A 25,079-nucleotide genomic window follows, 5' to 3' on the forward strand; every position below is an offset into this window, starting at 1 on the left:
GCCCCGACTGACATCTCTGCCCAAACTCTTTGCCTTTACAAATGTCTGCTTGTGTCTGTGTATGTGTGGATGGATATGTGTGTGTGTGCGAGTGTATACCTGTCCTTTTTTTCCCCCTAAGGTAAGTCTTTCTGCTCCCGGGATTGGAATGACTCCTTACCCTCTCCCTTAAAACCCATATCCTTTTGTCTTTCCTTCTCCTTCCCTCTTTCCTGACGAGGCAACCATTGGTTGCGAAAGCTAGAATTTTGTGTGTATGTTTGTGTTTGTTTGTGTATCTATCGACCTGCCAGCGCTTTTGTTTGGTATATATATATATAGGTGTGCGTTTTCTATTTTGGAAAATGATCTTTTGGCCACAACCTTATATGTATAGCAGTCTCTTTGTTGTGCATGTCTGTGACTCTACATCTTATATGTATGGTGAGTAGCGATCTATCTTTTTCACTATATTGTTGTAGGGCAGTGTGATGGACAATTGGTTGATTGGACTTGTTATGTTATTGAATAATCTTACAGGCCCCTAATATCTAGAATATCTTATAAATCAGCTTCCAGCAATATTGGAAGAGGTTCTTTTGGCCATGAGGATGTATGTTCTTCCAGCATGTTGAGCCCTTGCACATTCTAGTCATCAGGTGAAATATTTATAAATCTAAAATACCTTGGAAGATGGATCCACAGAATGATGTTTGTTGGCCACCCAGCTACCTGGATATTACTCCTTTCTTTCTTTCTTTTTTTCCTGGGGGAGTGGTTGAAAGCTGAACTCTACAAATAAAAAGTACACGCAAGAGATGAAATGATAATGCAGATCATGAATAGGGCTGCCCCCATAAATAATTCCAGAATCACCGTAGAAGAGCTACAGTAGACGTGGTGGTATCAAGAGAATTTCCAAGTCCATTGACATTGGAGGTGCAATTTGTGATTAACACAATCATTTGCATTTTCTTAACACCTTTTCTGAGTATTTGTTTGGGTTGAATTTTAACAGCTGGATCTCTGTAACCAATAAATAGTGAAGACATGGTATATATGGAATGTTTTATTCAAATTAGCCTATACTATCACAACCTAAAAAAAATTACTGTTTACCACAGGCATACCATTTCAGTGCTGTGCAGTGAGTGAAAACAGAAACCATTTTATTATTATGTTCAGTGAACCAATTTTGGAAGACTGAATTCAATATTTGGCTTTCTCTCTCTCTGTCATCTTCAGTTTTGATGTCAATATGATCACTGAGCAGCTGTGTAGATAATTTTGATCCAAGCTTTCTTTGCAGCTTTCTTACTAGCAGCTGTATAAACATCAGCACTTAAACTTTGCAGGCAGAGGGCCAAATGAGAGCCCCACATTGTGTTGATGGCCCCCATTAGCAGCTCATACTAATCTACGATTAAAATATGCAGGAGAAGTCATCAAACCCAGAGAATTACACCGGGTGAAGACATAACATCTAAATGATAAACAATCAATAATATGATATGGAATAGATATAACAAAAATTGTTATCTGAAAATGCAAAACAGATGTAGAACACTATAATGAAGAATGGTTATACAAAGCATTGTACAAGCTAGAAATATTGATTATTGGAGGTGGATTGGTACTCAAAGAAATAACATAAGAAATAGAAACACAATGATTCAGCCTGCACTGCACAAGGAAACCAAGCAAGCTGGCTCAGTTATTAACATTACATACAGGAGGATTGGGGTTCAGATCTCTGTCCACCTACACATGTGTAGGTGTTTGGCAATTTCTCTGCATCGCTTAAGGCAAGTGCACCTGGAAGTAACATGGAGCTGAAATATGAGAGTTAAGTTTCAGAGCTCCCATATAACACTAACAGAAATGTGAAGCTCAAAGATGAAAACAAAATGTCTAAAAGATGAAAACAAAATGACATAGCAAGGTTGGGAACAGGGTGTTGGACATTGTTGCTGTAGGCAGTTTCTTTCTCAACTGTTTTGAGTGAAATACTCGTAATTGTCATGCCAATGTCAAAAGCTAGACAAACTTTGCATATTACTTCATAGATCACGTGCGTTTCATTGCAGCCTGCCCTCACCTTGATAATACTTTTATATTGCATTTGGCACATTTAGAACAAATTTTCCATATCATATGTGTCTGTACAATTTTCATTCATTAATTCACAAACTGTTTTCTGTAAATCTTCATTCTGAAGGAAAGCCTTCTAGGATGTGGAAGAAATCAAGAGACATTAATAGACAGGAGCAGCCAGTACCAGTTGATGTGGCAACACTAGCAGATAATGCAATGACAGCAATTAAACGTACAGAAAGCCTCAGGGAATGTGCTGAAAGACTTGATCTCTAAATATCCTTCCAAAAAACCAGGTACATCTGCTCAAAACATCCTGTTCAAGAACTAATCACAAAATATGGACAAACCGAGAGAGAGTTCTGTACTTCTAGTACTTAAGAGAAATATGTGAACCTATAAGGGAATGAAAATGGCACAAAAAATTGATGTAAAAAAAAACGGGATCTTATGGTGAACTCTAAAACAAAGAAATATATGTCCATACATAGAAAAATTGGGCACTATTTAGAGTTATCAAGCCTGAAGTGTTGTATGCTAGCAAAACACGTGCACTTTACAGAGAAGGTGATCTGGAAGATATCCTAAAAGAAGAACAAAATTCTAAATAAGATATACTTGGGGTCCAAAACAACAAAAACTGGATACAGACATGAGAAAAAGGAGATTAAAATTTTATTGGCATCTCCACCAAGTTCCAACAAGAAAAGGCTGAATCTCATACAACTCGGACACTATTTATGACTGATAATCATTTTATTGTTCTTTAGAGTATATAGCCATTGTCTGCAAATAGTTTGTTCAATGATATGAATACATTAAATTATCATTTTAATGTTCTTTTAGACTTCATAGCCATTGGTCTGGCAATAGTCTGAACTATACTATGAAAACATTAAAGTAGTTTGTGGGTGGAGGATGTACATAGAACAACTCAAAGCCATACCCTGGATCCCGCAACTCAAAAATGATTTAGTATAGGCTCATGTAAATCAGGGACAAAGAGAACTCGAGAAAGGAAAAAAAACCCACAGGAAAAAGAAATGAGAGCTGCTTGGAAACTCCGAAGACTGAGCCATAATACCTTTGTGTGATCCAATAAGGTCCAGTCACACAATAATGATGATGATGATGATGATGATGATGATGATATGAATAATAATAGTAAACCAATTGAAACTGGTGCTAGCCCACTCATATTCTTAATTTCAGCAGTGAAAGTATATTGTTATGTCAGTAGATTTTCTCCACTTGTCGACTGGGTGTTGTGTTGTCCTCATCATCATTTCATCCTCACCATCGGCACGCAAGTCGCCCAGTGTGGCGTCGACTGAAATAAGACTTGCACTCGGTGACCGAACTTCCCCTGATGGGGCCTCCCTGCCAACAATGCCAAATGATCATTTCATTATTTTTTTGAAGGAATTGCATTGTTTAATGCTGAAAGTGGTTCATTAGTGTGCTGTAACACTTGCACGGGGCTTCGTTAGTTAACATTAGTGTTAACTGAAATTTACACCCTTGAATCAATATATTCAGGAAAATGGTAAGCATTTTGAAGAATAAAATTATTTTTTAAAAGGGCTTCCTGTAATGTTTTGTTAGTTTTTTAGTTATTCCAATATCCCCTGATGAAAGAAAAACATATAAGCTTAACATATATTTTTCTTACTATTTGTATTACGATAGTCAGTGGTAAATAGCTGCCCGAGTTTTATGAGGATAATTCTCTTGTCCAGCAAGATGTGTTTTGCTTTCTGTGGCTCTTCTAACATAGAGTATTAATGTTGTCATTGATTCAAGATACAGTCCTTTATAATTTGTGTTGTCAGTTTAATCCTCAAGCGAGCACGACGTTTTTGATAACACGAGTGGGCACGAGACATATCTGGTACACATGTAATGAATAGCTGTTGTTATGTTACCAAGAGAAACACGGATGAGCAGAATCATAGTTTAGTCCTAGTTTTATTACACAGTGATAAAATAAACTTACATCATATGAGCTAAATTACTGTTTAATTAAACAGTAAATCAAATAAACATTCATTATATTGTTCTGTAGCGCTTTGCAAGTGTTACTGCACACTAATGACTCACTTGAAGCATTAAGCAGTAAAGCTACATCAAAAAAATAATGAAACGATCGAACACAGGCCCACCTGCATGGGAGGCAAGCACGTTACCACCCAGCTAAGCAGGTGGACACAGTTGTCAGATCGCTGTCAACTGCTTACTAATAATCTCATAGATAACTGACTATCACTGTGGGAGTGTGCTGCCACCTTGGAAGTGGGGTCATTTCCTTGCACAGCTTGTAATTTTTTCCTCACATAGCTCGCTGTTTATTTTATGTTACTGCTGATCACATGGACATATCACAACTTCTCACTGCGTTAGCTGAAACTGTAATGAAGGAACAGGTAAAGGCTCACAATTGTAAAACAGCAATGGAATGGTACGAAATAATTTTTTAGTGATTGGCGCACTTTATACATAGGCACGCCCACTTGAGGATTAGAGGTGTTGCTCTAACAACATTTCTTGGTTAGTAAAAATTCTATAAACATCAATGTTAAAAAGCAGAAAATACAATAAAGACAATATTATGAAAAGGATAGATTGGTACTCGCCATATAGTGGAGGTGTTGAGTCACAGACAGGCACAACAAAAAACTGATAAATATGTGAGCTTTCGGCCTGAAAGGCTTTCTTCTAGACTTGACAAAAAAGAAAGAAACTCACACACACATGTGCGAGGACAAGTCTTGCATGTAGGTCCATTAAAGGGATATGAGCCATGTGGCAAGGGGTTCGGAGCAGGAGTGGAGTAGGGATAGACGAGGATGTTGTGTGCGTTCGGTGGGCCGTGAAACATGACTGTGGGAGGGATGCATAGAATAGTGTGTAAGAAGTTCCTCATTTCAGGGCACAACAACAGATAGTCAAAACCCTGGTGTAGAATGTGATTCTATTGCTCCACTTCTGGGTGGTACTGAGTGGTGAGGGAATGCTCCTTAATAGCTGGATGGTGGGACTTTGGGAGGTGGGGGGTGATGACTGGAGAGATAAGGCACAGCAGGTCTGTTTTTGTACAAGGTTTGGAGGGTAATTTGAGTCTGTGAAGGCCTCAGTGAGACACTTGTTATGTTTTCAGATGGATTGCTCGTCACTACAGATGCAAAGGGCATGGATAGCTAGGCTGTATGGAAGGGACTCCTTGGTATGGAATGGATGGCAGCTGTTGAAGTGGAGATATTGCTGGTTGTTGGTAGATTTGATATGGACGGAGGTACTAATGTAGCCATCTTTGAGTTGGAGATCAACACCAAGGGAGGTGTCTTGTTGGTTTGAAGGGGATCAGGTGAAGCAAATGGGGGAGATTATGTTGAGTTGTGGAGGAATGTGTATTGGTTGTTTTCACCCTTGGTCCAGACCGTGAAGATGTCATCAATAAATGTGAAGGAGGTGAGGGATTTGAGATTCTGGGTGGTTAGGAAGAATTCCTCAATGGTGCATGAATACGTTGGCATAGGGTGGTGCCATACAGGTGCCCATTGCTGCACCAAGGATTTGTTTATAGGTGATGCCTTTAAAGGTGAAGTAATTGTGGGTGAGGATACAGTTGGTCTTGGTGACCAGGTAGGAGGTTGTAATTTTGAAATCCATTGGGCATTGGGAAATGTAGTGTTCAGTAGCAGAGCAAGGCCATGGGCATTAAGGGATGTTGGTGTAAAGGGAGGTGACATCAATAGTGACGGGCAGGGCACCGTGTGGTAAAGAAACAGGTACTGTGGAGAGTCAGTGGAGGAAATGGTTAGTGTCTTTTATATAGTGCGTAGATTGTGGGTAACAGGCTGAAGGTGTTGGTCTATAAGAGCAGAGATTCTCTCAGTGGTGGCACAGTAACTGGACACAATGGGGTGTCCTGTGTAGTCGGGTTTATGGAATTAGGAAGCATATAGAACGTAGGAGTGTGGAAAGTGGTAGGGATGAGGAGATGTATAGACTCCAGAGAGAGGTTCTGGGATGGGCTCGAGGATTTGAGGAGAGACTGGATATCATGTTGGATTTCTGGAATTGGGTCTGTTGGTGGACAAATCTAACAGCTGGCTGAATCCTTACACCAGGTAATCCTTACAGTTAAAAACCAGAAATAACTTTTAATTTTTTGTTAGGAAAATTGTGACTTTTCACATCTGGAAACAGTAGATTATCATGTAGAAGTTGTGAATTTTGAAAAGGATTCTTTTCTTTTAAGGTGAGAGGCCATATGCATGTGATCTCTGCCCAAAGAGATTTCCTTCAAGTGGTGCAATGAAGAAACATCGGCGGATGCACACAGGCGAGCGGCCTTATGAATGCAAGGAGGTAAGTGAAAATGAATAAAAACTAAAATGCTAGTTTGAAATTAGGTGTATCTGTGCTGGAGCTGGAAATATATTAGAAAAAACTTGATAGTAAAGTGTTGTTATTAACAGAAGAGTGGAAAAAGCATCTGCAACACCAAGGCTAGACCAGTATACAAAAAGTATATATCACCACCAAGAAATGACTGTGTAATGTGACAGAGGTTATCAAACTTTTGGAGTACTGAAACCATGCAGCAGCTATTTGCTGAAGAGATACCCCATGAGTCCAAAAAATTTTGAAACTGAATTAATAAAAAATAGAGAAATGTTAAGATAGTTCTTTTAATGCTTCAGGTATCCCACATATCTCCACCCCCGACTTGGAATACAATGCACAGAAAGTTCATACAAACAAGTGACCATCAAAAAGTCCTTCTTTGTGATGTTATTCAACTGGTGCTTCACATTGGTTTGAATGTTGGTTATGTCATGAAAACGTTGACCCTTCATGTGAATTTCTGTGCTTTGCCTTTTTGTAGTAGATTCATATAGATAACACTATATTGCATCACCCGTGATGAATTTTTCCAGAAAAGAATTGTTGCGTTTTGCACATCAGTCAATTTCCGACACGTGTCCATGCATTTTTGTTTGGAAGTCCAGGTGTGTGAGACAAACTTTGCAGACACTTTTCTCCAAAACATTTTGGAGGAGTATCTTGAACACTTGATTTAGAGATGTTGCTTTCATTGCAATTTGTGGCACAACAATGATGGCAAGCTGATGTCGCATGTCCACTTCTTAATAGCGCCTGCTCAGAAACATCTAGTTGAATGCGTGTCTGTTGTTTACAGTCAGTAGTTCAAGGTGCCACCACAGTTACGGTGCGGACGTTGCTTATACGCCAGGGATAAAATCAGCCTCGGAACGTTTTAGATGTACTATGAACTGTTGGAAGAATAACATACAAGTTTCAAACACAAGGTGATTTACAGAGACACAGAATGACTGACAAGTGCTTATTTTCAGGAGGTGAAATTAAAGTACATGTAATAATCTCCTTCCTCAGAGAGGGAAGGGGGCTGAGTTGGGAAGATTAGAAAGCAGCTGCAGACAACTTGTACCCCAGGATGAAGGGGACTCCAACTTTTGTGAGGAAAAGAGAAACAAACATTTTTTGTTTTATGAAATACATTAGAACTTAACTTTAAAAAAAGTAATTTAGTCAGTTAAGGTAAAGGAATTCTTCACAACAGCTTGTGTGAAGCCAGCTTGTTCTACCATCAGCTGTAGCCTATTAGTAAAATTTCTGAAATGGTCTGACGAGCATAGCTGATCATACCACATACTTTGTCTAGTGGAATATTTAAATACGTAAAATTTTTGAAGTAAAAAATTGAAATAATCCAGAAAAAAAGTAAATTATAACTATCATATGCTCTTTTTGTCTTATACCTAACTGCCCAGACTGTACATATTAATGTTAGTACTATTTACAAATGATACTTGTAGATACCCATGATTAATTCCTGTTAAACAAATAATATAATCTTTCTTCTAATAAAAAAGAGAGCTTTCATTAATAGTACATAATAAATATCTCTATTCACAGTATGTTCTACACCTACACCACCTCCTTAATTGTGCCAAAGCATGTTTGTAGAATACATATACAAATTTGACACTAAATACACTTTTGGGTGGTGGTGATTTTTAAAATTGTTATAATTTCTGCCCTTTCATATACTGCACAGTGATAAATAATAAATAACTTCACTCCTTGCTGCCCTAGCACTTATTAATGGTATATTCTGGATGGTGGCCATCTTTTCACTTTTGCCTGTCATGATGTCAGCTTTATGCTGTCATTGGGTTGCAATATACACAATGCACCATGAAGGAGTTATTCAAATTGGTCACAAAACATTATTCATACATGTATCGAAGGAAAATGCAAAGTCTTAAACATTGGCAGCTGATGGATGAATCTGTGAAGCTGCAGCTGGCAAGGATAGCAAACAGGGGACATGTCAATATCAGGTCGTAAAGTTTTTGTGAATTTCATTCCGTGCACTCAGTTGGACAGGAACTATGCTCTGTAGACCAGTGTGTGAACAATATACACAGTTGTCAGTGTTTGAGAGAGGACGTGTATTTGGGCTTAAAGAAGCTAGTTGAAATAATCAGTGAATTGTTCGATATTTAAATAGGAGTGATGTCAAAATGACTTTGCCAGGAATATGAGGTGTGACAATAAAGTAATGAGACTGATGTGAAAAAAAAGTTGCTTACTGTTTTAGTCATGTTTAGTGTTGTTTCTTTCAAAGTAGTACCCTTCTGATTGCACACACTTTTTCCAGCACTTCTGCCAATTGATGGAAACATTTCTGGAACTCATCTTCTGTAATATCCTCCAAGACCCTCGTCACAGCTTTTTGGACATCTTGCGTTGTTTGAAAATGGTGTCCCTTGACGGCTGTTTTGACTCTTGGAAATAAAAAAAGTCACACGGAGCGATATCTGGTGAATAAGGTGGCTGTGGTAGTACTGAAATCTGTTTTGAGGTTAAAAAATTGCTGTACTGACAGAGCAGTATGGGATGGTGCATTATCGTGGTGCAGAATCCAGTTATCAGCAATGCTGCCATGGACACGAAGAACTCTTTTTACGAAGCCTTTCTAAAATTTCTTTGTAGTAATATTGGTTAACTGTTTGTCCAGGAGGCACCCACTCCTTACGAACAATTCCCTTGGAATCAAAGATGCACACAAGCATGCATTTCACTTTTGACTTTGACATACGAGCTTTCTTTGGTCTGGGTACTCCCTTTGAGCACCATTGCGAACTTTGGTGTTTTGTCTCCTCTCTAAAAGCCTTCTGAAGCTTACCGTAAGTTGTCGTCGCGTGTTCACCAAATTTAACACAAAAAGAAATGGCATACCGTTGCGCAGTATTATGCGGTTCAATTTCCGTGACGAGAGACACAAACGTGTTAACTTATTACAGCACAACTCATGACAGAGAAGTTGCATCGATGTGCCGCTTGGACTAGAAGCAGCTTATAGACCAAGGTCAAAGATATTGTGCCTACGCAAGCCTGCAGGCTTGCCACATCTTGCAAAGAAAATCAGTCTCATTACTTTATTGTCGCACCTCGTAGGTGAACCATGACCGAACACAACCTGAAGAGAGACAATAGAATGTAGGAACTGAGCAGTCATCAGAAACACACTCAAAATGCCGTATTCATCATCATTACCATTGATCTGATGGGCAACTGGGGCTTCAGTGACCACGGGGGACCATTAATAGGTGGCTCACAGAAAGGGGATTGAGCTCATGACATCCCTTGCTATGACTCCTGTTGAACTCTGTACACCAACAAGCACATTTGCAGTGGTGTTGGACACATTCAGCCTGCACTCCCATTGGCTGAAGTAGAATTGTCTTCAATGACAAGTCCTCCTTTGAATTGAGCCCTGATGACCAGCAAACACGTGTCTGGAGACACCCGTGACAGTGGTGGGATACCAACCTGACTGTCACTCGCCATGTAGCTTGACAACCAGGAGTGATGGTCTGGGGTGCTATTTCATTTTCAGGACCCCTTTGGTGTCATCCATAGCACCTTCACAGCAGCAGAAGTGTCGTCAACAGTATTCTATGTCGGCAAGGTTGTTGGAGGTCTCCCCAATTGAAAATGTTAGGAGCATTGTGGATAGGGCTGTCCAACCATTTGGGATTTTGATTATGGGCAAGGCCATCCAACCATCTTGGATGCTCTAATGCACCCGTTGGACAGAATTTGGCTTGATATCTGTCAGGAGGATGTCCGACAACTCTGTAAATCAGTGACAAGCTGAATAACTGCATGCATAAGGGCCGGAGATGGACCAATGTGTTTAGACTTGCTCAATTTGTGCCACTCTTTCTATTGAATAAATAATTTAATTTTTTTATTTTATTGTAATTTGCTTTCCTTGGCATTTATTTTAATTCCCTGAATATAAGTTAACAAGAAACATGTCAGCGAGTGACATAGGGGAGAGTGTACAAGTACACATGAATGAAACAGTGTGATCATTACCATTGGTTGAATCACATAATTTAAATATTTTTGACAATGTGGAAAAGTGGAGCAGAACAATGAAAATGGTTGTATTCATGTTCACAACCAGTGGCAATGGATTTGAAATCCATGGTTTTCCACTAAATGTGGATAAGCTGATAAGTTGCATTTTGAAAAGTCGTGTAGCTAATCCTAGTGATCTAGGGTGGGATTTGAAGTTCTAACTGTGTGACATTTTGGTATGTACAGAAGCATGCCTGAACACTATGAAACCCATCTTGAAGTGGCTTCTGGCTGGCCTGACTAGTGTTCAACAGCCCCAGGCACTGTGCTGCTTAGTGCTTGTTTGTAACTATTGAAGAAAAGACATGTTAACAACAAAGCTGCTGTTTATTTACCAGTTTGTAAATTGGCAAGTCCCAGAACTAGGCATCCAGGAAGTAAATGGCAGCTTTGGTGTTAGTCTTTTTTCCAATATTTGAGAGCTGCCAGATGTGACATACTGAAAATGTTTATAAAATGTTTGTAACTAGTTATCATTTTTGTAACACTCTGTTTCTGCGAAAGGAACTACAAATTAACTTTTAAAAACCATTCTAGTGGGCAGGCACACCTAGTGTAGGCTACCCACCAGATGGCCCTATTGCATGCATTTGTGACATACAGGCATAGTTACTGACTACCTTGCATCAGAACAGATCTACCTGCAAAAAAGTAACAGTGGTTTAAAATGCAGACTGTTTGGAAAGGAAGAAGCAGGAAATTATTACGTGAAGTACTAATATTTTTGTGCCCTTAATGTATGGTAATAGAGCCAAGAGAGACAGATAAAAAAAGTTCTCATCTGTGAAGAAAAGTGAGGCAGTAAATAAACATGTCAGATGTTGATATAAAACACAAATACTACATTTACAGTAATCCCATGCAACAAGCGTGTCAGGAATCTGAAAGATGCGGACCTATACCTCTCACTAAACAGACAATATTCTTTGAAGTTGAAGTAGTGTAGTAATTGGTGGTGACAAAATCAGTTGTTGCATAGCTGCTTCTTCAGCATTACAAGTTTGAGTACAAATAAATCACAGAAAATAATAACTTTTGATTCTTCTAGAGTCAAACAGAAACAAAGACTTCCAGAGATGAATATCTCTTGGCAGTTAATGTGTCCAGGATGTTCACTGAATAACTCAAATGTTAGTGGTGGAGAACACCAGGAAGTATGCTAGTATAAACCACTATCATAGTATGAATATAATAGAGGGAAACATTCCACACGGGAAAAATACATCCAAAAACACAGATGATGTGACCCACCGAACGAAAGCGCTGGCAGGTCGACAGACACACAAACATACACACGAAATTCAAGCTTTCGCAACAAACTGTCGTCTCATCAGGAAAGAGGGAAGGAGAGGGAAAGACGAAAGGATGCGGGTTTCAAGGTAGAGGGCAAGGAGCCACTCCAATCCCGGGAGCGGAAAGACCCACCTTAGGGGGAAAAAAGGGGTATACACTCGCGCGCACACACACACACACACACACACACACACACACACACACACACACACACACACACACACACACACACACACACACATATCCATCCGCACATACACAGACTGTCTGTGTATGTGCGGATGGATATGTGTGTGTGTGTGTGCGCGAGTGTATACCCCTTTTTTCCCCCCTAAGGTGGGTCTTTCCGCTCCCGGGATTGGAGTGGCTCCTTGCCCTCTCCCTTGAAACCCGCATCCTTTCGTCTTTCCCTCTCCTTCCCTCTTTCCTGATGAGGTGACAGTTTGTTGCGAAAGCTTGAATTTCGTATGTATGTTTGTGTTTGTTTGTGTGTCTGTGGACCTGCCAGCGCTTTCGTTCAGTGGGTCGCGTCATCTGTGTTTTTGGATGTATTTTTCCCACTATCATAGTACACGCACATGACTTTGGTGGCATTCAAGTGAATTCATTTCCTTACATAGTTTACTGTCAGGTAATAGCATCCAGAAGGAAGTACTGTATAAAAATAATGAGTACAAGACTATCAAATGCTTTCAGCACAGTGAGCACTGTGTGTTACTTTAGTAAGGTATGCAAGAGAGCATCTGTGGAATTTGGGCTGAGAGAGGGGAGGGGCTGGGGGGGGGGGGGGGGGGGGGGGGGCGGAGAGAGAGAGAGAGAGAGAGAGAGAGAGAGATTTTCTAAGTTTTATGTCTTGGAACTTGTTCAGGCAAAAGTCTTGATTTAAGCAACAGTTGTAATTTAATACGAAAGCAATCTGCACCTTGAGTTATACATACTATCTGTAACAGAAACAGGTGTTTTAGTATTTCTGCAGCAGTGTTGCATCTGCTATCTTCTACAAAATAACATTAAAATTTTTGTGTTACACCATTGTATTGTTTTGATGGCACAAAACCAGTGTGTATATTTGTACATGTGCAGCAGATAAACTATTTTCTTTTTTTGCAGTGCTATGCCAAATTTGCAGCACGGGAAACATTAAATCGTCACATACGTACGCACACAGGTATCAGGCCTCATATCTGTCAGTTTTGTGGCAAGAGTTTTATACAGTCTTCTCAGCTTCGAGCTCACATCTTCCATCATACAGGTATTTTTTAAAATGAAGAGTTTTACACAATTTGTTCATGAACTTAGAGCTTTAAATTGAACTTTAGAGTAAGTATTGTTTTGTTGATGTTAGAAATAATTAGTCTGACAGTCACAAAAGATGCCAACAAATTAATAAGGCTCATGATTTTATGACCAGTATTCTATAGCACACTATAAAGTCACAGTTGTGTGATAATTTTTAGGCTATGACCAATGTCATTTCATAGTATCTTCAGTCAATGTGCAATACTTACAAAACTGCATTGACATAGCTCCCACTGAAATTACAGTTACAATTTAAAACAATTATGAGAAAATGTAAATTGTGTATAACAACACATGAAATACCATAATGAAAGCAAGTTACATATCTTCTTGCAAGAGTCCAAGTTTGTATCAACAAGAATTTACGTGCTTAAAGTGTAAGAAGATTTAATTAAAGGCATATCAAGAGTACTGCCATTGCTCGGTAGCACTCTGGTGTCACAAGATAATAAGCATTCAGTATTCCAATACAATATGATAACATTATGTACAGCTGTTAAAAGATATATATGAAAGAAAAAGAAAATGTCTCATATTTGTCAAAAGGTTTAAATAACAATGAGAAATGTATAACTTAAAACATTGATGGACTGTTGGAGTAACAAGATGGTATTGTGATATGCTCAATGTTACAAGAAGTTCAGTGGCACATGGCTCACATTGTTCACCTGTGTGCTCCTCAGCAGTGGATGTATAGCTTTTCCATCCCTGTCCACTACCCTCTTACTGGCTGTTTCCTGCCCACAGGCATGAAGTTGTTGATCATGCAAAGCATGTTTTTAATAAACTCAAAATTATTTGGCAAGTGGAGTAGAAGTTACAGTCATGAATGAGTTTAATAATTATTGCAAAAATTACAGTAAGGAATTGATTATATCAGTTATTTCCTGATCTTGATATCTTGTAGTGCAGTTATAAGAAATTTAATTTATCTATTACATAAAACTTCCAGGACTTGGAGAAAATTTTCATGGAGCAGTGACCTCAGAATTGTTGGTTCTAATTTATAAGCAATTGACTGCCAAAGAAATCACGGAATCTAGGAAAAAAATAACTCTTGTTGCTGAACACAGCTTTATGAATAATCACTAGATCTTGTTTGAGCAAAAGCTGATTCTAGCCCATTCATCAAATAGGTTTTGGAAATTTGAATGTTAGTCAACAGCTTTTGATAGAGGTATGTTTCACACACTCAGCTATGCATGGAAGTGGGTGACGATGCCAAGAGACTTCATAGGAGTAGGTCCTGCATTATATGTTGTGATGGAAACAAATTCATTGCAGGCAATGTATCATAGTTGGCACCAATGTAATACGCTTAAATACTGCACTTGACAGTGAGAATGAATTTTCAAAACACATTTTGCTCAGCATGAAGAACTTGCATAACCAGTGCTGTGTGTATGCTAAAAAGTAAACCCATTTGAGCAAAAAGTGAATGATGGTGTCAGCTAGCGCTACAAGTGGTCAAACGCCGAAACATGACAAATATGATTCGACCAAGGTGACACAATGATCACAAAAGTCACGAAAATGCGTTTATGCAGTAGAGACAGTTTGGAAACGGTTGTTACGGTTGGTCATAATATATTTATTCGAATGAACCTAGTTACTTCCATCAGCCATGATGCCAAGCAGAGCCTGACAGTGGCAGGAGATATGGCACGAATTATTGCAACTGTTTCAAGTTTACTGGTTCAAATCCGCTGAGTATAGTGCTCTGGTGTAAAGAAACTTAACCACATACTAAATATAAACACTACTGGATGGCCAACATCATGCCAGCGTCATTTTTTTTTTCTCCTCGAACACTTGTTTTAATGCATAAATCGCAGGAAAATTATAAATATTTTGATACAAATTCGGGTACAAATTAACATTGTGGACATAGGAAATATGATGGGAACCATAAAAAAATGCCGTAAACGGTGGGAAAACGTTATTTCCGCGAGCGTAAAAGCGGGGTTATACTGTATGTGGGTATTAGTCTGTTCTGTGAGGCATGTTTCTGTGCCTACAATTTTGTCTCTCAATTCTGGATACGTTCTCCTAAGAACTAAATAACAGTTGTGAAAGCCTGAATTGTATGTTCAAAATTTTTCTGTTTTGTCCCAAACTGAATATAACATAATCCCCATTTTTTTATGCGGCTCCTTGAGAAATTTTTAACATAGTCTGCCTAATCACTATTCTATTTGTATAAAATTTCTGGCTGTTAAAGTTAGCATTTTACCTGTTCTTCACGTAAGCCATTTGTTGTCTGCATTTTGATAAAGCAAGGAGAAGTTAAAAGATTTACACAAATTTTAATCTGCGTTTCCTTATTTGCTTAGTATGTAAGCCAGTTATGTATGGTATCACCATTTTTAATAATAATCATTGTAAGTGATTCAAGTGAGCATTCTTCGTGAAATATTGTGTATTGTATCAAGGAAACAAAACCCTTTTTTGCCTTTTTTTCACAAACTGTATTATTATTATTATTATTATTATTGTACGACCTAGGGTTTGGGTTATAAGCCCATTTTCTAGTACGCAACTGATCCCAGAGATGGCAACCAAGCAACGATAAACGCGTCAACTTCTTAATCTATCAATTCTTGACTTAAACTATAAGGTTATCTTTGTCGATAATTTTGACAGAGTTACATATGTGTTCAACAACATGTATTAGGACAGAATTTACATTAGCTACGAATAAACACACACTGAAATAAAGCTATGTGCACAGGAATGGGAATTTGGGTCGTTAACAATATTATGAAAAGGATAGATAGCTCCTCACCGAAAAGATAAGACATTGAGTTGCAGACAGCACAATGAAAAGACCATTATACTTTGAAGCTTTCAGCCAAAGCATTCTTCAGAAAGGAAAATGCACACCACGAGCCCACTTGACTGCTGCCTCCACATGCCCACTTGACTGCTGCCTCCGGCTGCTCTGGCCAGAATGATACTCTGTCACATCGAATGGGGCAGCAATCCGGAACGGGGAGGGTGCTGGGTGGGGCAAGAGATAGTAGGGTATGGATGGGAGGAGAGAAGTCAGAGCTGCCTGGTGGAGCATACAGGAACTATATGGTGACAGGGCAATGCTGCCAGGTGCAGCTTCGGGAAGCTATGGGGGCGAGAGGGGAGGTGGGACATGGGGAGAGAGAAAAGAAGAAGAGCATAGAAGGGGAAAAGAATGGTGGGTACATTGGCAGAGGGTGGTGCACAGTGAGGATGAGGGGATGTGAATTGGGTGGAGATGACAGGACAGTGGGAGTGAAAACTGTTGGATGGAAGGTTTGGAGATGGTAGGTTACCGTAAGTTGAGGCTGGGATAGTTTTGGGAGTGGAGAATGTGTTATAAGCATAACTCCCATGCGCTCAGTTCAGAAAAGCTGGTGGTGGAGAGGAGGACCCAGATGGCCTGGTCTGTGAAGCAGTCATCATTAAAATCAAGCATGTTTTGTTTAGCTGCATTTTGTGCCACAGAGTAGTTCACTTTGATCTTGGCAACAGTTTGACAGTGACCATTTGTCCTAGTGGACAGCTGGTTGGTACCCACACCCGTATAAAAAGCTGTGGAATGATTGCAGCAGAGCTGTATATGACATGGTTACTTTCACTTGTGACCTTGCCTGTGATGGGGTAGGATAAGCTTGTGAAAGGACTGGAATAGGAAGTGCTGTGGGGGTAGATGGGCAGGTCTTGCATATGGGGCTTACACAGGGATATGATCTATGATCCGAGGGATTGGGATTGGGAGTGGCGTAGGGATGCATTAGGATGTTGTGGTAGTTGGGTGAGTGACGGAGCACCACTTTAGGAGGGGTGGGAAGAATCTTGAGTAGGATATGCCTCGCTTCAGGGTATGGTGATGGATAATGAAAGCCCTGACAAAGGATGTGGTTGTTGTTCCAGCCAGGGATGGTATTGGGTGAAGAAGTGGGCCTCATTTGTAGGTGGTTCTTTGGGGCAGTGGGAGGATTGGGGGTGAGTGGGGATGTGGCATGGGAAGTCTGTTGGTGGGCTAGGTCTGGGAGATAGTGCCTATCTGTGAAGGCTTTTGTGAAACCTTCAGCATACTGGGCAATGACACTGTACCAGGGTGACTGCTGAATGGGATGTTTTTTTTTTTTTTTTTTTTTGTGTGTGTGTGTGAAATGGATAGCAGCTGTCGAACTGCAGGTACTGTTTGACGGCTGGTGTGTTTAATATGTGCAGAGGTGGGGATAGAGCCATCAGATAGGAGGTGGTCAATGTCTAGAGAGCTGGTACACTGGACTGAGGAAGATAAGGTGGAGCAGATGGGTGAGAAGGTGGTACGGAGGTTGTGAAGGAATAAGGGCAGGGTGTCATGGCCCTGAATCCAGATCATGAAGATATCATCAGTGAACCTGAAACCGACTGGGGTTTGGGGTTTTGGAGGACTAGGGAGGTTTCCTCAAGATGACCCATAAACAGGTTGGTATAGGAGGGTCCCAACCACTTACTTCACCAACTCTCCTTCATCCCCACTGCTTTACCTTGTGGATCATTATTTGTCACTGTTGGTGCCACTTCCCTATAAACTGACATCCTTCCTGCACATGATCTTACTGCTATTGAACACTACATCTCTGTGTCCTGCAGACTTTGAATACACACTCATTCCTCATACGCCTAACTTTATTCTAATACACAACTACTTCTTCTTTGAAGGAAAAGTATATAGACAAACCCATGACACGGCCATAGCCCCCACATGGTACTCTTCTCATGGTACACCATACTCCATCCCACATGGGGGTGTAAACACTGGGTATCAGCCATCCATTGTGTAGCTGGCTACTCCTGCACCCAGGTGCTATCCATCAGGTTGTGTACTGAGCAAGACAAGACTTACGCAGGCATTTCGAGCAGGCATTTCGAGCAGTAAATTTCCTTCTCTGTCTCTTCACATGCCTCACTATCAGGATGCTGCTGTCTCCCACCAATGAAGTAACAGTGTGTCTGGTTGCACTTGTAACTCATTGATATGGGCTGGTGCACACCTCAACCTCTTGATCGTAAACCAATACTCGGGAGAGGGTGTCAGTATGGGCTTCTTGTGGACCTGACATTTTTCCATCATTGATTTGACTCCAATGGACCCTTGTTACCTTGCATTTGACCATGCTTTGTACCCAAAAAGTGAATGGTGTAAGGATCTCCACAATTTTTATAAGGCCACATGAAACATGCCAAAAATTTTTCTGAAATCTTTTCCATAGTTTTACTCTGGGCACAAAACCAAATTACCAATTCCCTGGCTGTATCTCCTAACTTCTCTCTGGTGTGCAAGCCAAATTTGTCAGTGCCCTAGACCAGTTGTTTTTAACCATCTTGGTATACATTTTCTCGGGCAACAAGTCATGAATGTTCCATAAATTTGCTGTAGGTGAATTTAGCAGATATGCCAGCATCAGTTTTGCTGGAGTTAAGAGTCACTCTGAGGATGGCCAGATGGTATTCAGCCAAAATATTGTCTGAAGTAGTAGTATTTACTGTATGCCCAAAATTTAATGGATTAGCTACACAAATATTCATTGAGGTCTTCATAAGATGTCAAAGTCATGCAAAGATTGGCAACTTAGTTTTAATGCTCAAAAATGTAAAACTGTGCACTTTACAAAACATAAGTTGTATCCTGTGGCTACAGTATAAACAAGCCACAGCTGGAATCAATCAACTTGTAGAAATACTAGGTTTGATACGTTGTAGAGATATGAAAATGAACAGTCACATAATCTCAATCATAGATGACATAGGTGGCAGACTTTGATCCATTAATAGAATACTAGGAAAAAGCGATCAGTCTATGAAGAAGGTTGTTTACTGACCACTCATGTAACTCACCCTAGAACATTGCTCAATTTTGAGGGACACTTACCAGATAGGACTAATAGGGGATGTGGAACATATACAGAGAAGGGCAGCACATATGGTTGTTATATGCTTGTGTAACATATGGGAGTGTGTCACTAAGATGCTGAAGAAATTGTACCAGCAGACACTTCAGGGAAAGCCTACTAACAAAGTTTCAAGAACCAGATGACTAGGAATATGTCACTCCTGTAGGGGTTATGAGGATCAGATTAAATTAAGACAGAGGCATTTAAAAGGCAATTCTTCCTGCGCTCCTATGTGAATGGAATGGGAACTGGTACAATGGAAAGTGCCTTCTGTCATGCACTTCACAGTGTTTTGTAGAGTATGGAAGTAGATTAATTTTATATCTAATTCCACCTATGAACTTTCACTTCTGTGACTCCAAATTTTCTTACTGCTGCACAGTTGCTTGTGGCCTCTGCTTCGTGAATCATCATTAACTTAAAATTCACGTCATATTGTCTGTGGGTATCTATTGTGCACCACAAACTTGTAGATCTACTTTTCTTAACAAGAGTCCTGGCTGTATTTATATCCATTATCAGTTGTTGTAATTTACAGGTTTTACAATGCTGATAATATAAACAAACTGAATGGAGACAATATGTTGTCCTCTCGGCTCCCTACGGCTAAATCTGCGAAACTATTACCACTTTGGATCAACACAGTAGCCTACTTTGAAAATCAGCAGAGCTGTACAGTAGTAGCAGTTTTCTGGTCTTTATTGAATCTCATGTTTCATTTGCTGTGCTGTGTTTCAATTGCTCTGTGGAAGCATATTTTTGTTGGCATTAATTTGTCTCTTATAGAAACGTATAGTATCATATTGCCCACTCATCATTCCCTTCCTCTCATTTGTCCCAGTGCCCGGACTAACTGGTGTCATGGTCCACCACCAAAACTTCTGAATTCTTCAGATTAAATTTGCACTGACCTCAAGTGCCATAGCTTCATTCCTAAATGTTATATTAATCTATTACACAACATAAAAATGTTGATCTCAGCAACAATAGTATAATCTGTGAATGCAAGACAGGCCTGTATTTTTCAAATGATGACTTTGCCACAAAACTTGACCTAATGGTCAGGTAAATGTCTTGCAGATGTTGCATTTTATTTCTAAATATTCTTCTTACTGTACTTCATGTATTTTACTCCTATTTTGTGATGTATTAGGTTCTTCCAATAGTTGTGTCAGTGCAAAATTTATTATAACCTCCATTTCATCAAATAATCACAAGGTATTTGTTCATCTGATTAGATGAATTTATATTTAATGTCCACAGTTTTTTAATTACCAGGTCATCATTGTCATGTTGCTGTTTGTTACTTATGTGTTCTACAAATTGTGGTCATAATCACTTGCTTCAGTAGTTTAAGAACTGGTATCTCACTTGTTACCTGGTTAACCTGTTCTTTTACAGGCAGCGAAATGAATCAAATGTATTTGTAGTGTAAAATCAAAGTTATTTTATTTACTTTTTTTCTAAGTATACAGGGTGTTACAACAAGGTACGGCCAAACTTTCAGGAAACATTCCTCACACACAAATAAAGAAAAGATGTTATGTGGACATGTTTCCAGAAATGCTTAATTTCCGTGTTAGAGTTCATTTTAGTTTCGTCAGTATGTACTGTACTTCCTTGATTCACCGCCAGTTGGCCCAATTGAAGGAAGGTAATGTTGACTTCGGTGCTTGTGTTGACATGCGACTCATTGCTCTACAGTACTAGCATCAAGCACATCAGTACGTAGTATCTACAGGTTAGTGTTCATCACGAACGTGGTTTTGCAGTCAGTGCAATGTTTACAAATGCAGAGTTGGCAGATGCCCATTTGATGTATGGATTAGCACGGGGCAATAGCCGTGGCGCGGTACGTTCGTATCGAGACAGATTTCCAGAACGAAGGTGTCCCGACAGGAAGACGTTCGAAGCAATTGATCGGCGTCTTAGGGAGCACAGAACAGTCCAGCCTATGACTCGTGACTGGGGAAGACCTAGAACGACGAGGACACCTGCAATGGACGAGGCAATTCTTCGTGCAGTTGACGATAACCCTAATGTCAGCATCAGAGAAGTTGCTGCTGTACAAGGTAACGTTGACGACGTCACTGTATGGAGAGTGCTACGGGAGAACCGGTTGTTTCCGTACCGTGTACAGCGTGTGCAGGCACTATCAGCAGCTGATTGGCCTCCACGGGTACACTTCTGCGAATGGTTCATCCAACAATGTGTCAATCCTCATTTCAGTGCAAATGTTCTCTTTACGGATGAGGCTTCATTCCAACGTGATCAAATTGTAAATTTTCACAATCAACATGTGTGGGCTGACGAGAATCCGCACGCAATTGTGCAATCACGTCATCAACACAGATGTTCTGTGAACGTTTGGGCAGGCATTGTTGGTGATGTCTTGATTGGGCCCCATGTTCTTCCACCTACGCTCTATGGAGCACGTTATCATGATTTCATATGGGATACTCTACCTGTACTGCCAGAACATGTCCCTTTACAAGTACGACACAACATGTGGTTCATGCACGATGGAGCTCCTGCACATTTCAGTCGAAGTGTTCGTACGCTTCTCAACAACAGATTCGGTGACAGATGGATTGATAGAGGCGGACCAATTCCATGGCCTCCACGCTCTCATGACCTCAACCCTCTTGACTTTCATTTATGGGGGCATTTGAAAGATCTTGTCTACGCAACCCCGGTACCAAATGTAGAGACTCTCCGTGCTCGTATTGTGGACGGCTGTGATACAATACGCCATTTTCCAGGGCTGCATCAGTGCATCAGGGATTCCATGCGACGGAGGGTGGATGCATATATCCTCGCTAACGGAGGACATTTTGAACATTTCCTGTAACAAAGTGTGTGAAGTCACTCTGGTACGTTCTGTTGCTGTGTGTTTCCATTACATGATTAATGTGATTTGAAGAGAAGTAATAAAATGAGCTCTAACATGGAAAGTAAGCGTTTCCGGACACATGTCCACATAACATATTTTCTTTCTTTGTGTGTGAGGAATGTTTCCTGAAAGTTTGGCCGTACCTTTTTGTAACACCCTGTATAACACACAAATGACAGAAAGTGTAACTTTTACAAATTCGTTGTATTATTAAACATTTTAATCATAAAAACCATTATTAAACACTGCCAGAAGGTTTTACAGAGTACTGTATGATTAAATTTGAAATTTAACATTATTTTACCTGTCTCAAATTAGCCTAGTGGCTCAAAAAATTATGCTTTCCTTAAAGAAAATGATGTTTTTTATTTTAGTTATCCACACATATTAGTACCATTGTACTTGTTCAATCAGGTTTTGTTACATTATTAGAACTTTTAGGTGGAAACAACAAACAAAAGTTATTTATTTGCATGCCTAGATGAACACACATTAGTAACAATTGACAGCTGTCTAAAATTAATTCCGAATAAGTTTGCTGAATGTGAATACCTTGATGTCAGCTGTGTTAGACATAGATGTACCACCTATTAGGAAAGCCAAAATGGTTAAGGTGCTGCTTGCAATAAGTGAGAAAGCCAGGTTTGAGTCCTGGTCTGGTATAGATTTTCACGTGTCACTATCAGTTGGTACATCTATACCTAACCTGATGGCAAGATACTATTTATTTCTAAATTAATGAAAGATAGACACCCATCCAGTACCTGCAGATGAATAATGAGTGGCTCAGAGAGACACGCAAAGATCAGAAAATCATACCAGAAAGGAGCAAATCCTCGTGTGTTCCTCTCCTCCTCCTCGCTCCCTCCATCGCTCCCTCAATTTTTTTGGAGCTTATATATGTGCCCAGTGCACCATCCATTGATATCTGCAGGTGAGTTACTGCCTTTATTCACGTTTGTTGTTTTATCAACTTCCGTAGTGATAGTTAAAGTGTTATTTTAATTATGGTATTATGAAAAAAAGTGTAATTTTTAGTTTGTGTTCAGATTGCCCACCCTGCCTTCTCCCCTTTCCAAGAAAATTCTTTAACAGTTGAATCCAATGTTGTTATGTTGTAAGGTCACATCACATAATTGTTGTTAGAAGTACTCTTCAATAACTTAGTTGTTGTATTTTTTTATGATTAAAATGTAAATGTCCTGTTTTGTTACTAATCCTATAAAATACAGACGTGGAACTAATATCCTGATTCTGGATTTCACTTTTTTTTATACTAATGGATCTACCCCCCCACCTGGTATATAGTATGTTACCCAATTACAGTACTGGTAACTCTCCAATAACATACACATGCATTTACTTCAGCCAAAATGCAGATTTTATTTGTACATTTTTGGTGCAATTTCAGGAACAGAAATATTACCTTCTGTAGAATAAATTTCTTTATTTCTGTCTATGATCACAAACTTGTTAGTCTCTCAGACTAAAAGTTTCGGTCAGCAATGACGATCTTCAGACCTGCAGCAAAACATGAGAAAAACACAAATACAACTAGTGGACTGGAAGTTGTCTTTTCGAATGGTGTTCAGCTCCGTCGTAGTGTTCCACATTATCTCTTCTCGACTCACAAAACGGGATCCTTCCAGTGGTGTGTTCAATTTTAGAAACAACCAGAAGTCGCAAGGAGCCACGTCTGGAGAGTAGGGACATTGGCGAACGGCTGTAATTCCACGTTTGGCCAAGAAATTTTGGATCAAGCGGGATGAATGTGCGAGAGCGTTGTTGTGATGACGTTGCCAGCTTTTTGCTGTCCACATGTCTGGTCTTTTGCGCTGAACTGCGTCACTGAGTCGCCGGAGAACATCTCATAGTACTCCTTTGTCACTGTTTGTCCTTCCGGTGCGTATTCATGATGCACAATTCCACAGACATCAAAGGAGACCGTCAGCATCACCTTGATTTTGCTTTGCTCCTGCCACACTTTCTTTGGCCTTGGAGACTCGCGATGCTTCCATTGCGACGACAGTCTCTTTGTTTCTGGGTCGTACCAATACACCCATGACTCATCTCGGGTTATCACGGTGTTCAGAAACCCAGGATCAGTGTTGGTGGTGTGCAGAAGCTTCTGTGCAACGTCAAAACAGAGGTCTTTTTGTTCTGGTGGAAACAGCTTGGGGACAATTTCACAGCCACTCAGTGCATGTTCAAATCATCATGCAAAATTGCATGTGCAGAATCTTTACTCACTCCAACCTCTTGGGCAATCTCCTGCATGGCCAAACGATGATCTGCCATCACCATATTTTGCACCCTCTCAACAACAGCTGTACTCCGAGCAGTTTGTGACCTGCCAGAACGCTGGTCACTCTCCGCTGATGTGCGGCCATTTTTGAATCTGTTGAACCACTCCTTAATTTGTGTTACACCCATTGCAACTTCTCCAAATACCTGCTGAATCTTACAAATTGATTCACTTTGAGAATCACCAAGTTTTTGACAAAATTTGATGCAGTATCTTTGCTCAACACGTTAGTCATCTTGAGAGAGTTGGTAATCTGACGAACACATTGTGTAGCACCTCACTCAGTGACTGACAGGCAGCGACTGACCTGCTGTAAGGTGGGGACAAAATTCACACATGTGCATAAAGGTCTCTTCCTGTACTGTGTACAGTGGTGCCGTGCTGTCATCTCTATTTTGCATGGGAAAATCAAAGGTCGAATACTTTTTAGACAGACCTCGTATGTAAAATATCGTATGTACTAGGGTCATCTTGTTAACAGGACTACTATTATTACGAACTGCTGCACAATAGCCACAAAATGATTGTGTGGTAAGCTCTTTAGATGTCCTACTGTAGGCGTTCACATATTCTTCAATCATATATTTGTACAATATGGAATAAAAAGAAGAATAAAATTGGTAAAATCTGTAGTGCGGGTATCAGATGTGTAAGTCAATACAGGAATAAAATGCTATAAATTAAAAACATGACCAAAGTTAGAGTGTTAAAAGGGAAATAGTTAAGTGACAGTAATTCTGATGTGCCCTTGTGGCAAATGTTAGATAAAAATATAATGACATACGTAAGAACAAGCTCACGGAGTTCACAG

At 39.9% G+C, this 25,079-nt stretch overlaps 1 protein-coding gene across 1 annotated transcript in view; it reads left to right on the forward strand.

Annotated features, from left to right (window-relative positions):
* The window catches only part of LOC126416151 (gastrula zinc finger protein XlCGF57.1-like), a 140,087-nt gene that overhangs the window by 108,446 nt on the left and 6,562 nt on the right, over positions 1-25,079 (forward strand). Inside the window, exons 10-11 of the mRNA XM_050083699.1 lie at positions 6,335-6,444; positions 12,961-13,102. Of these exons, the coding sequence (XP_049939656.1) occupies positions 6,335-6,444; positions 12,961-13,102 (252 nt within the window). The remainder of the gene's footprint in view (positions 1-6,334; positions 6,445-12,960; positions 13,103-25,079) is intronic.

The sequence above is a fragment of the Schistocerca serialis genome, chromosome 8 (assembly GCF_023864345.2).
Source record: "Schistocerca serialis cubense isolate TAMUIC-IGC-003099 chromosome 8, iqSchSeri2.2, whole genome shotgun sequence".
Taxonomy (NCBI): Eukaryota; Metazoa; Arthropoda; class Insecta; order Orthoptera; family Acrididae; genus Schistocerca; species Schistocerca serialis.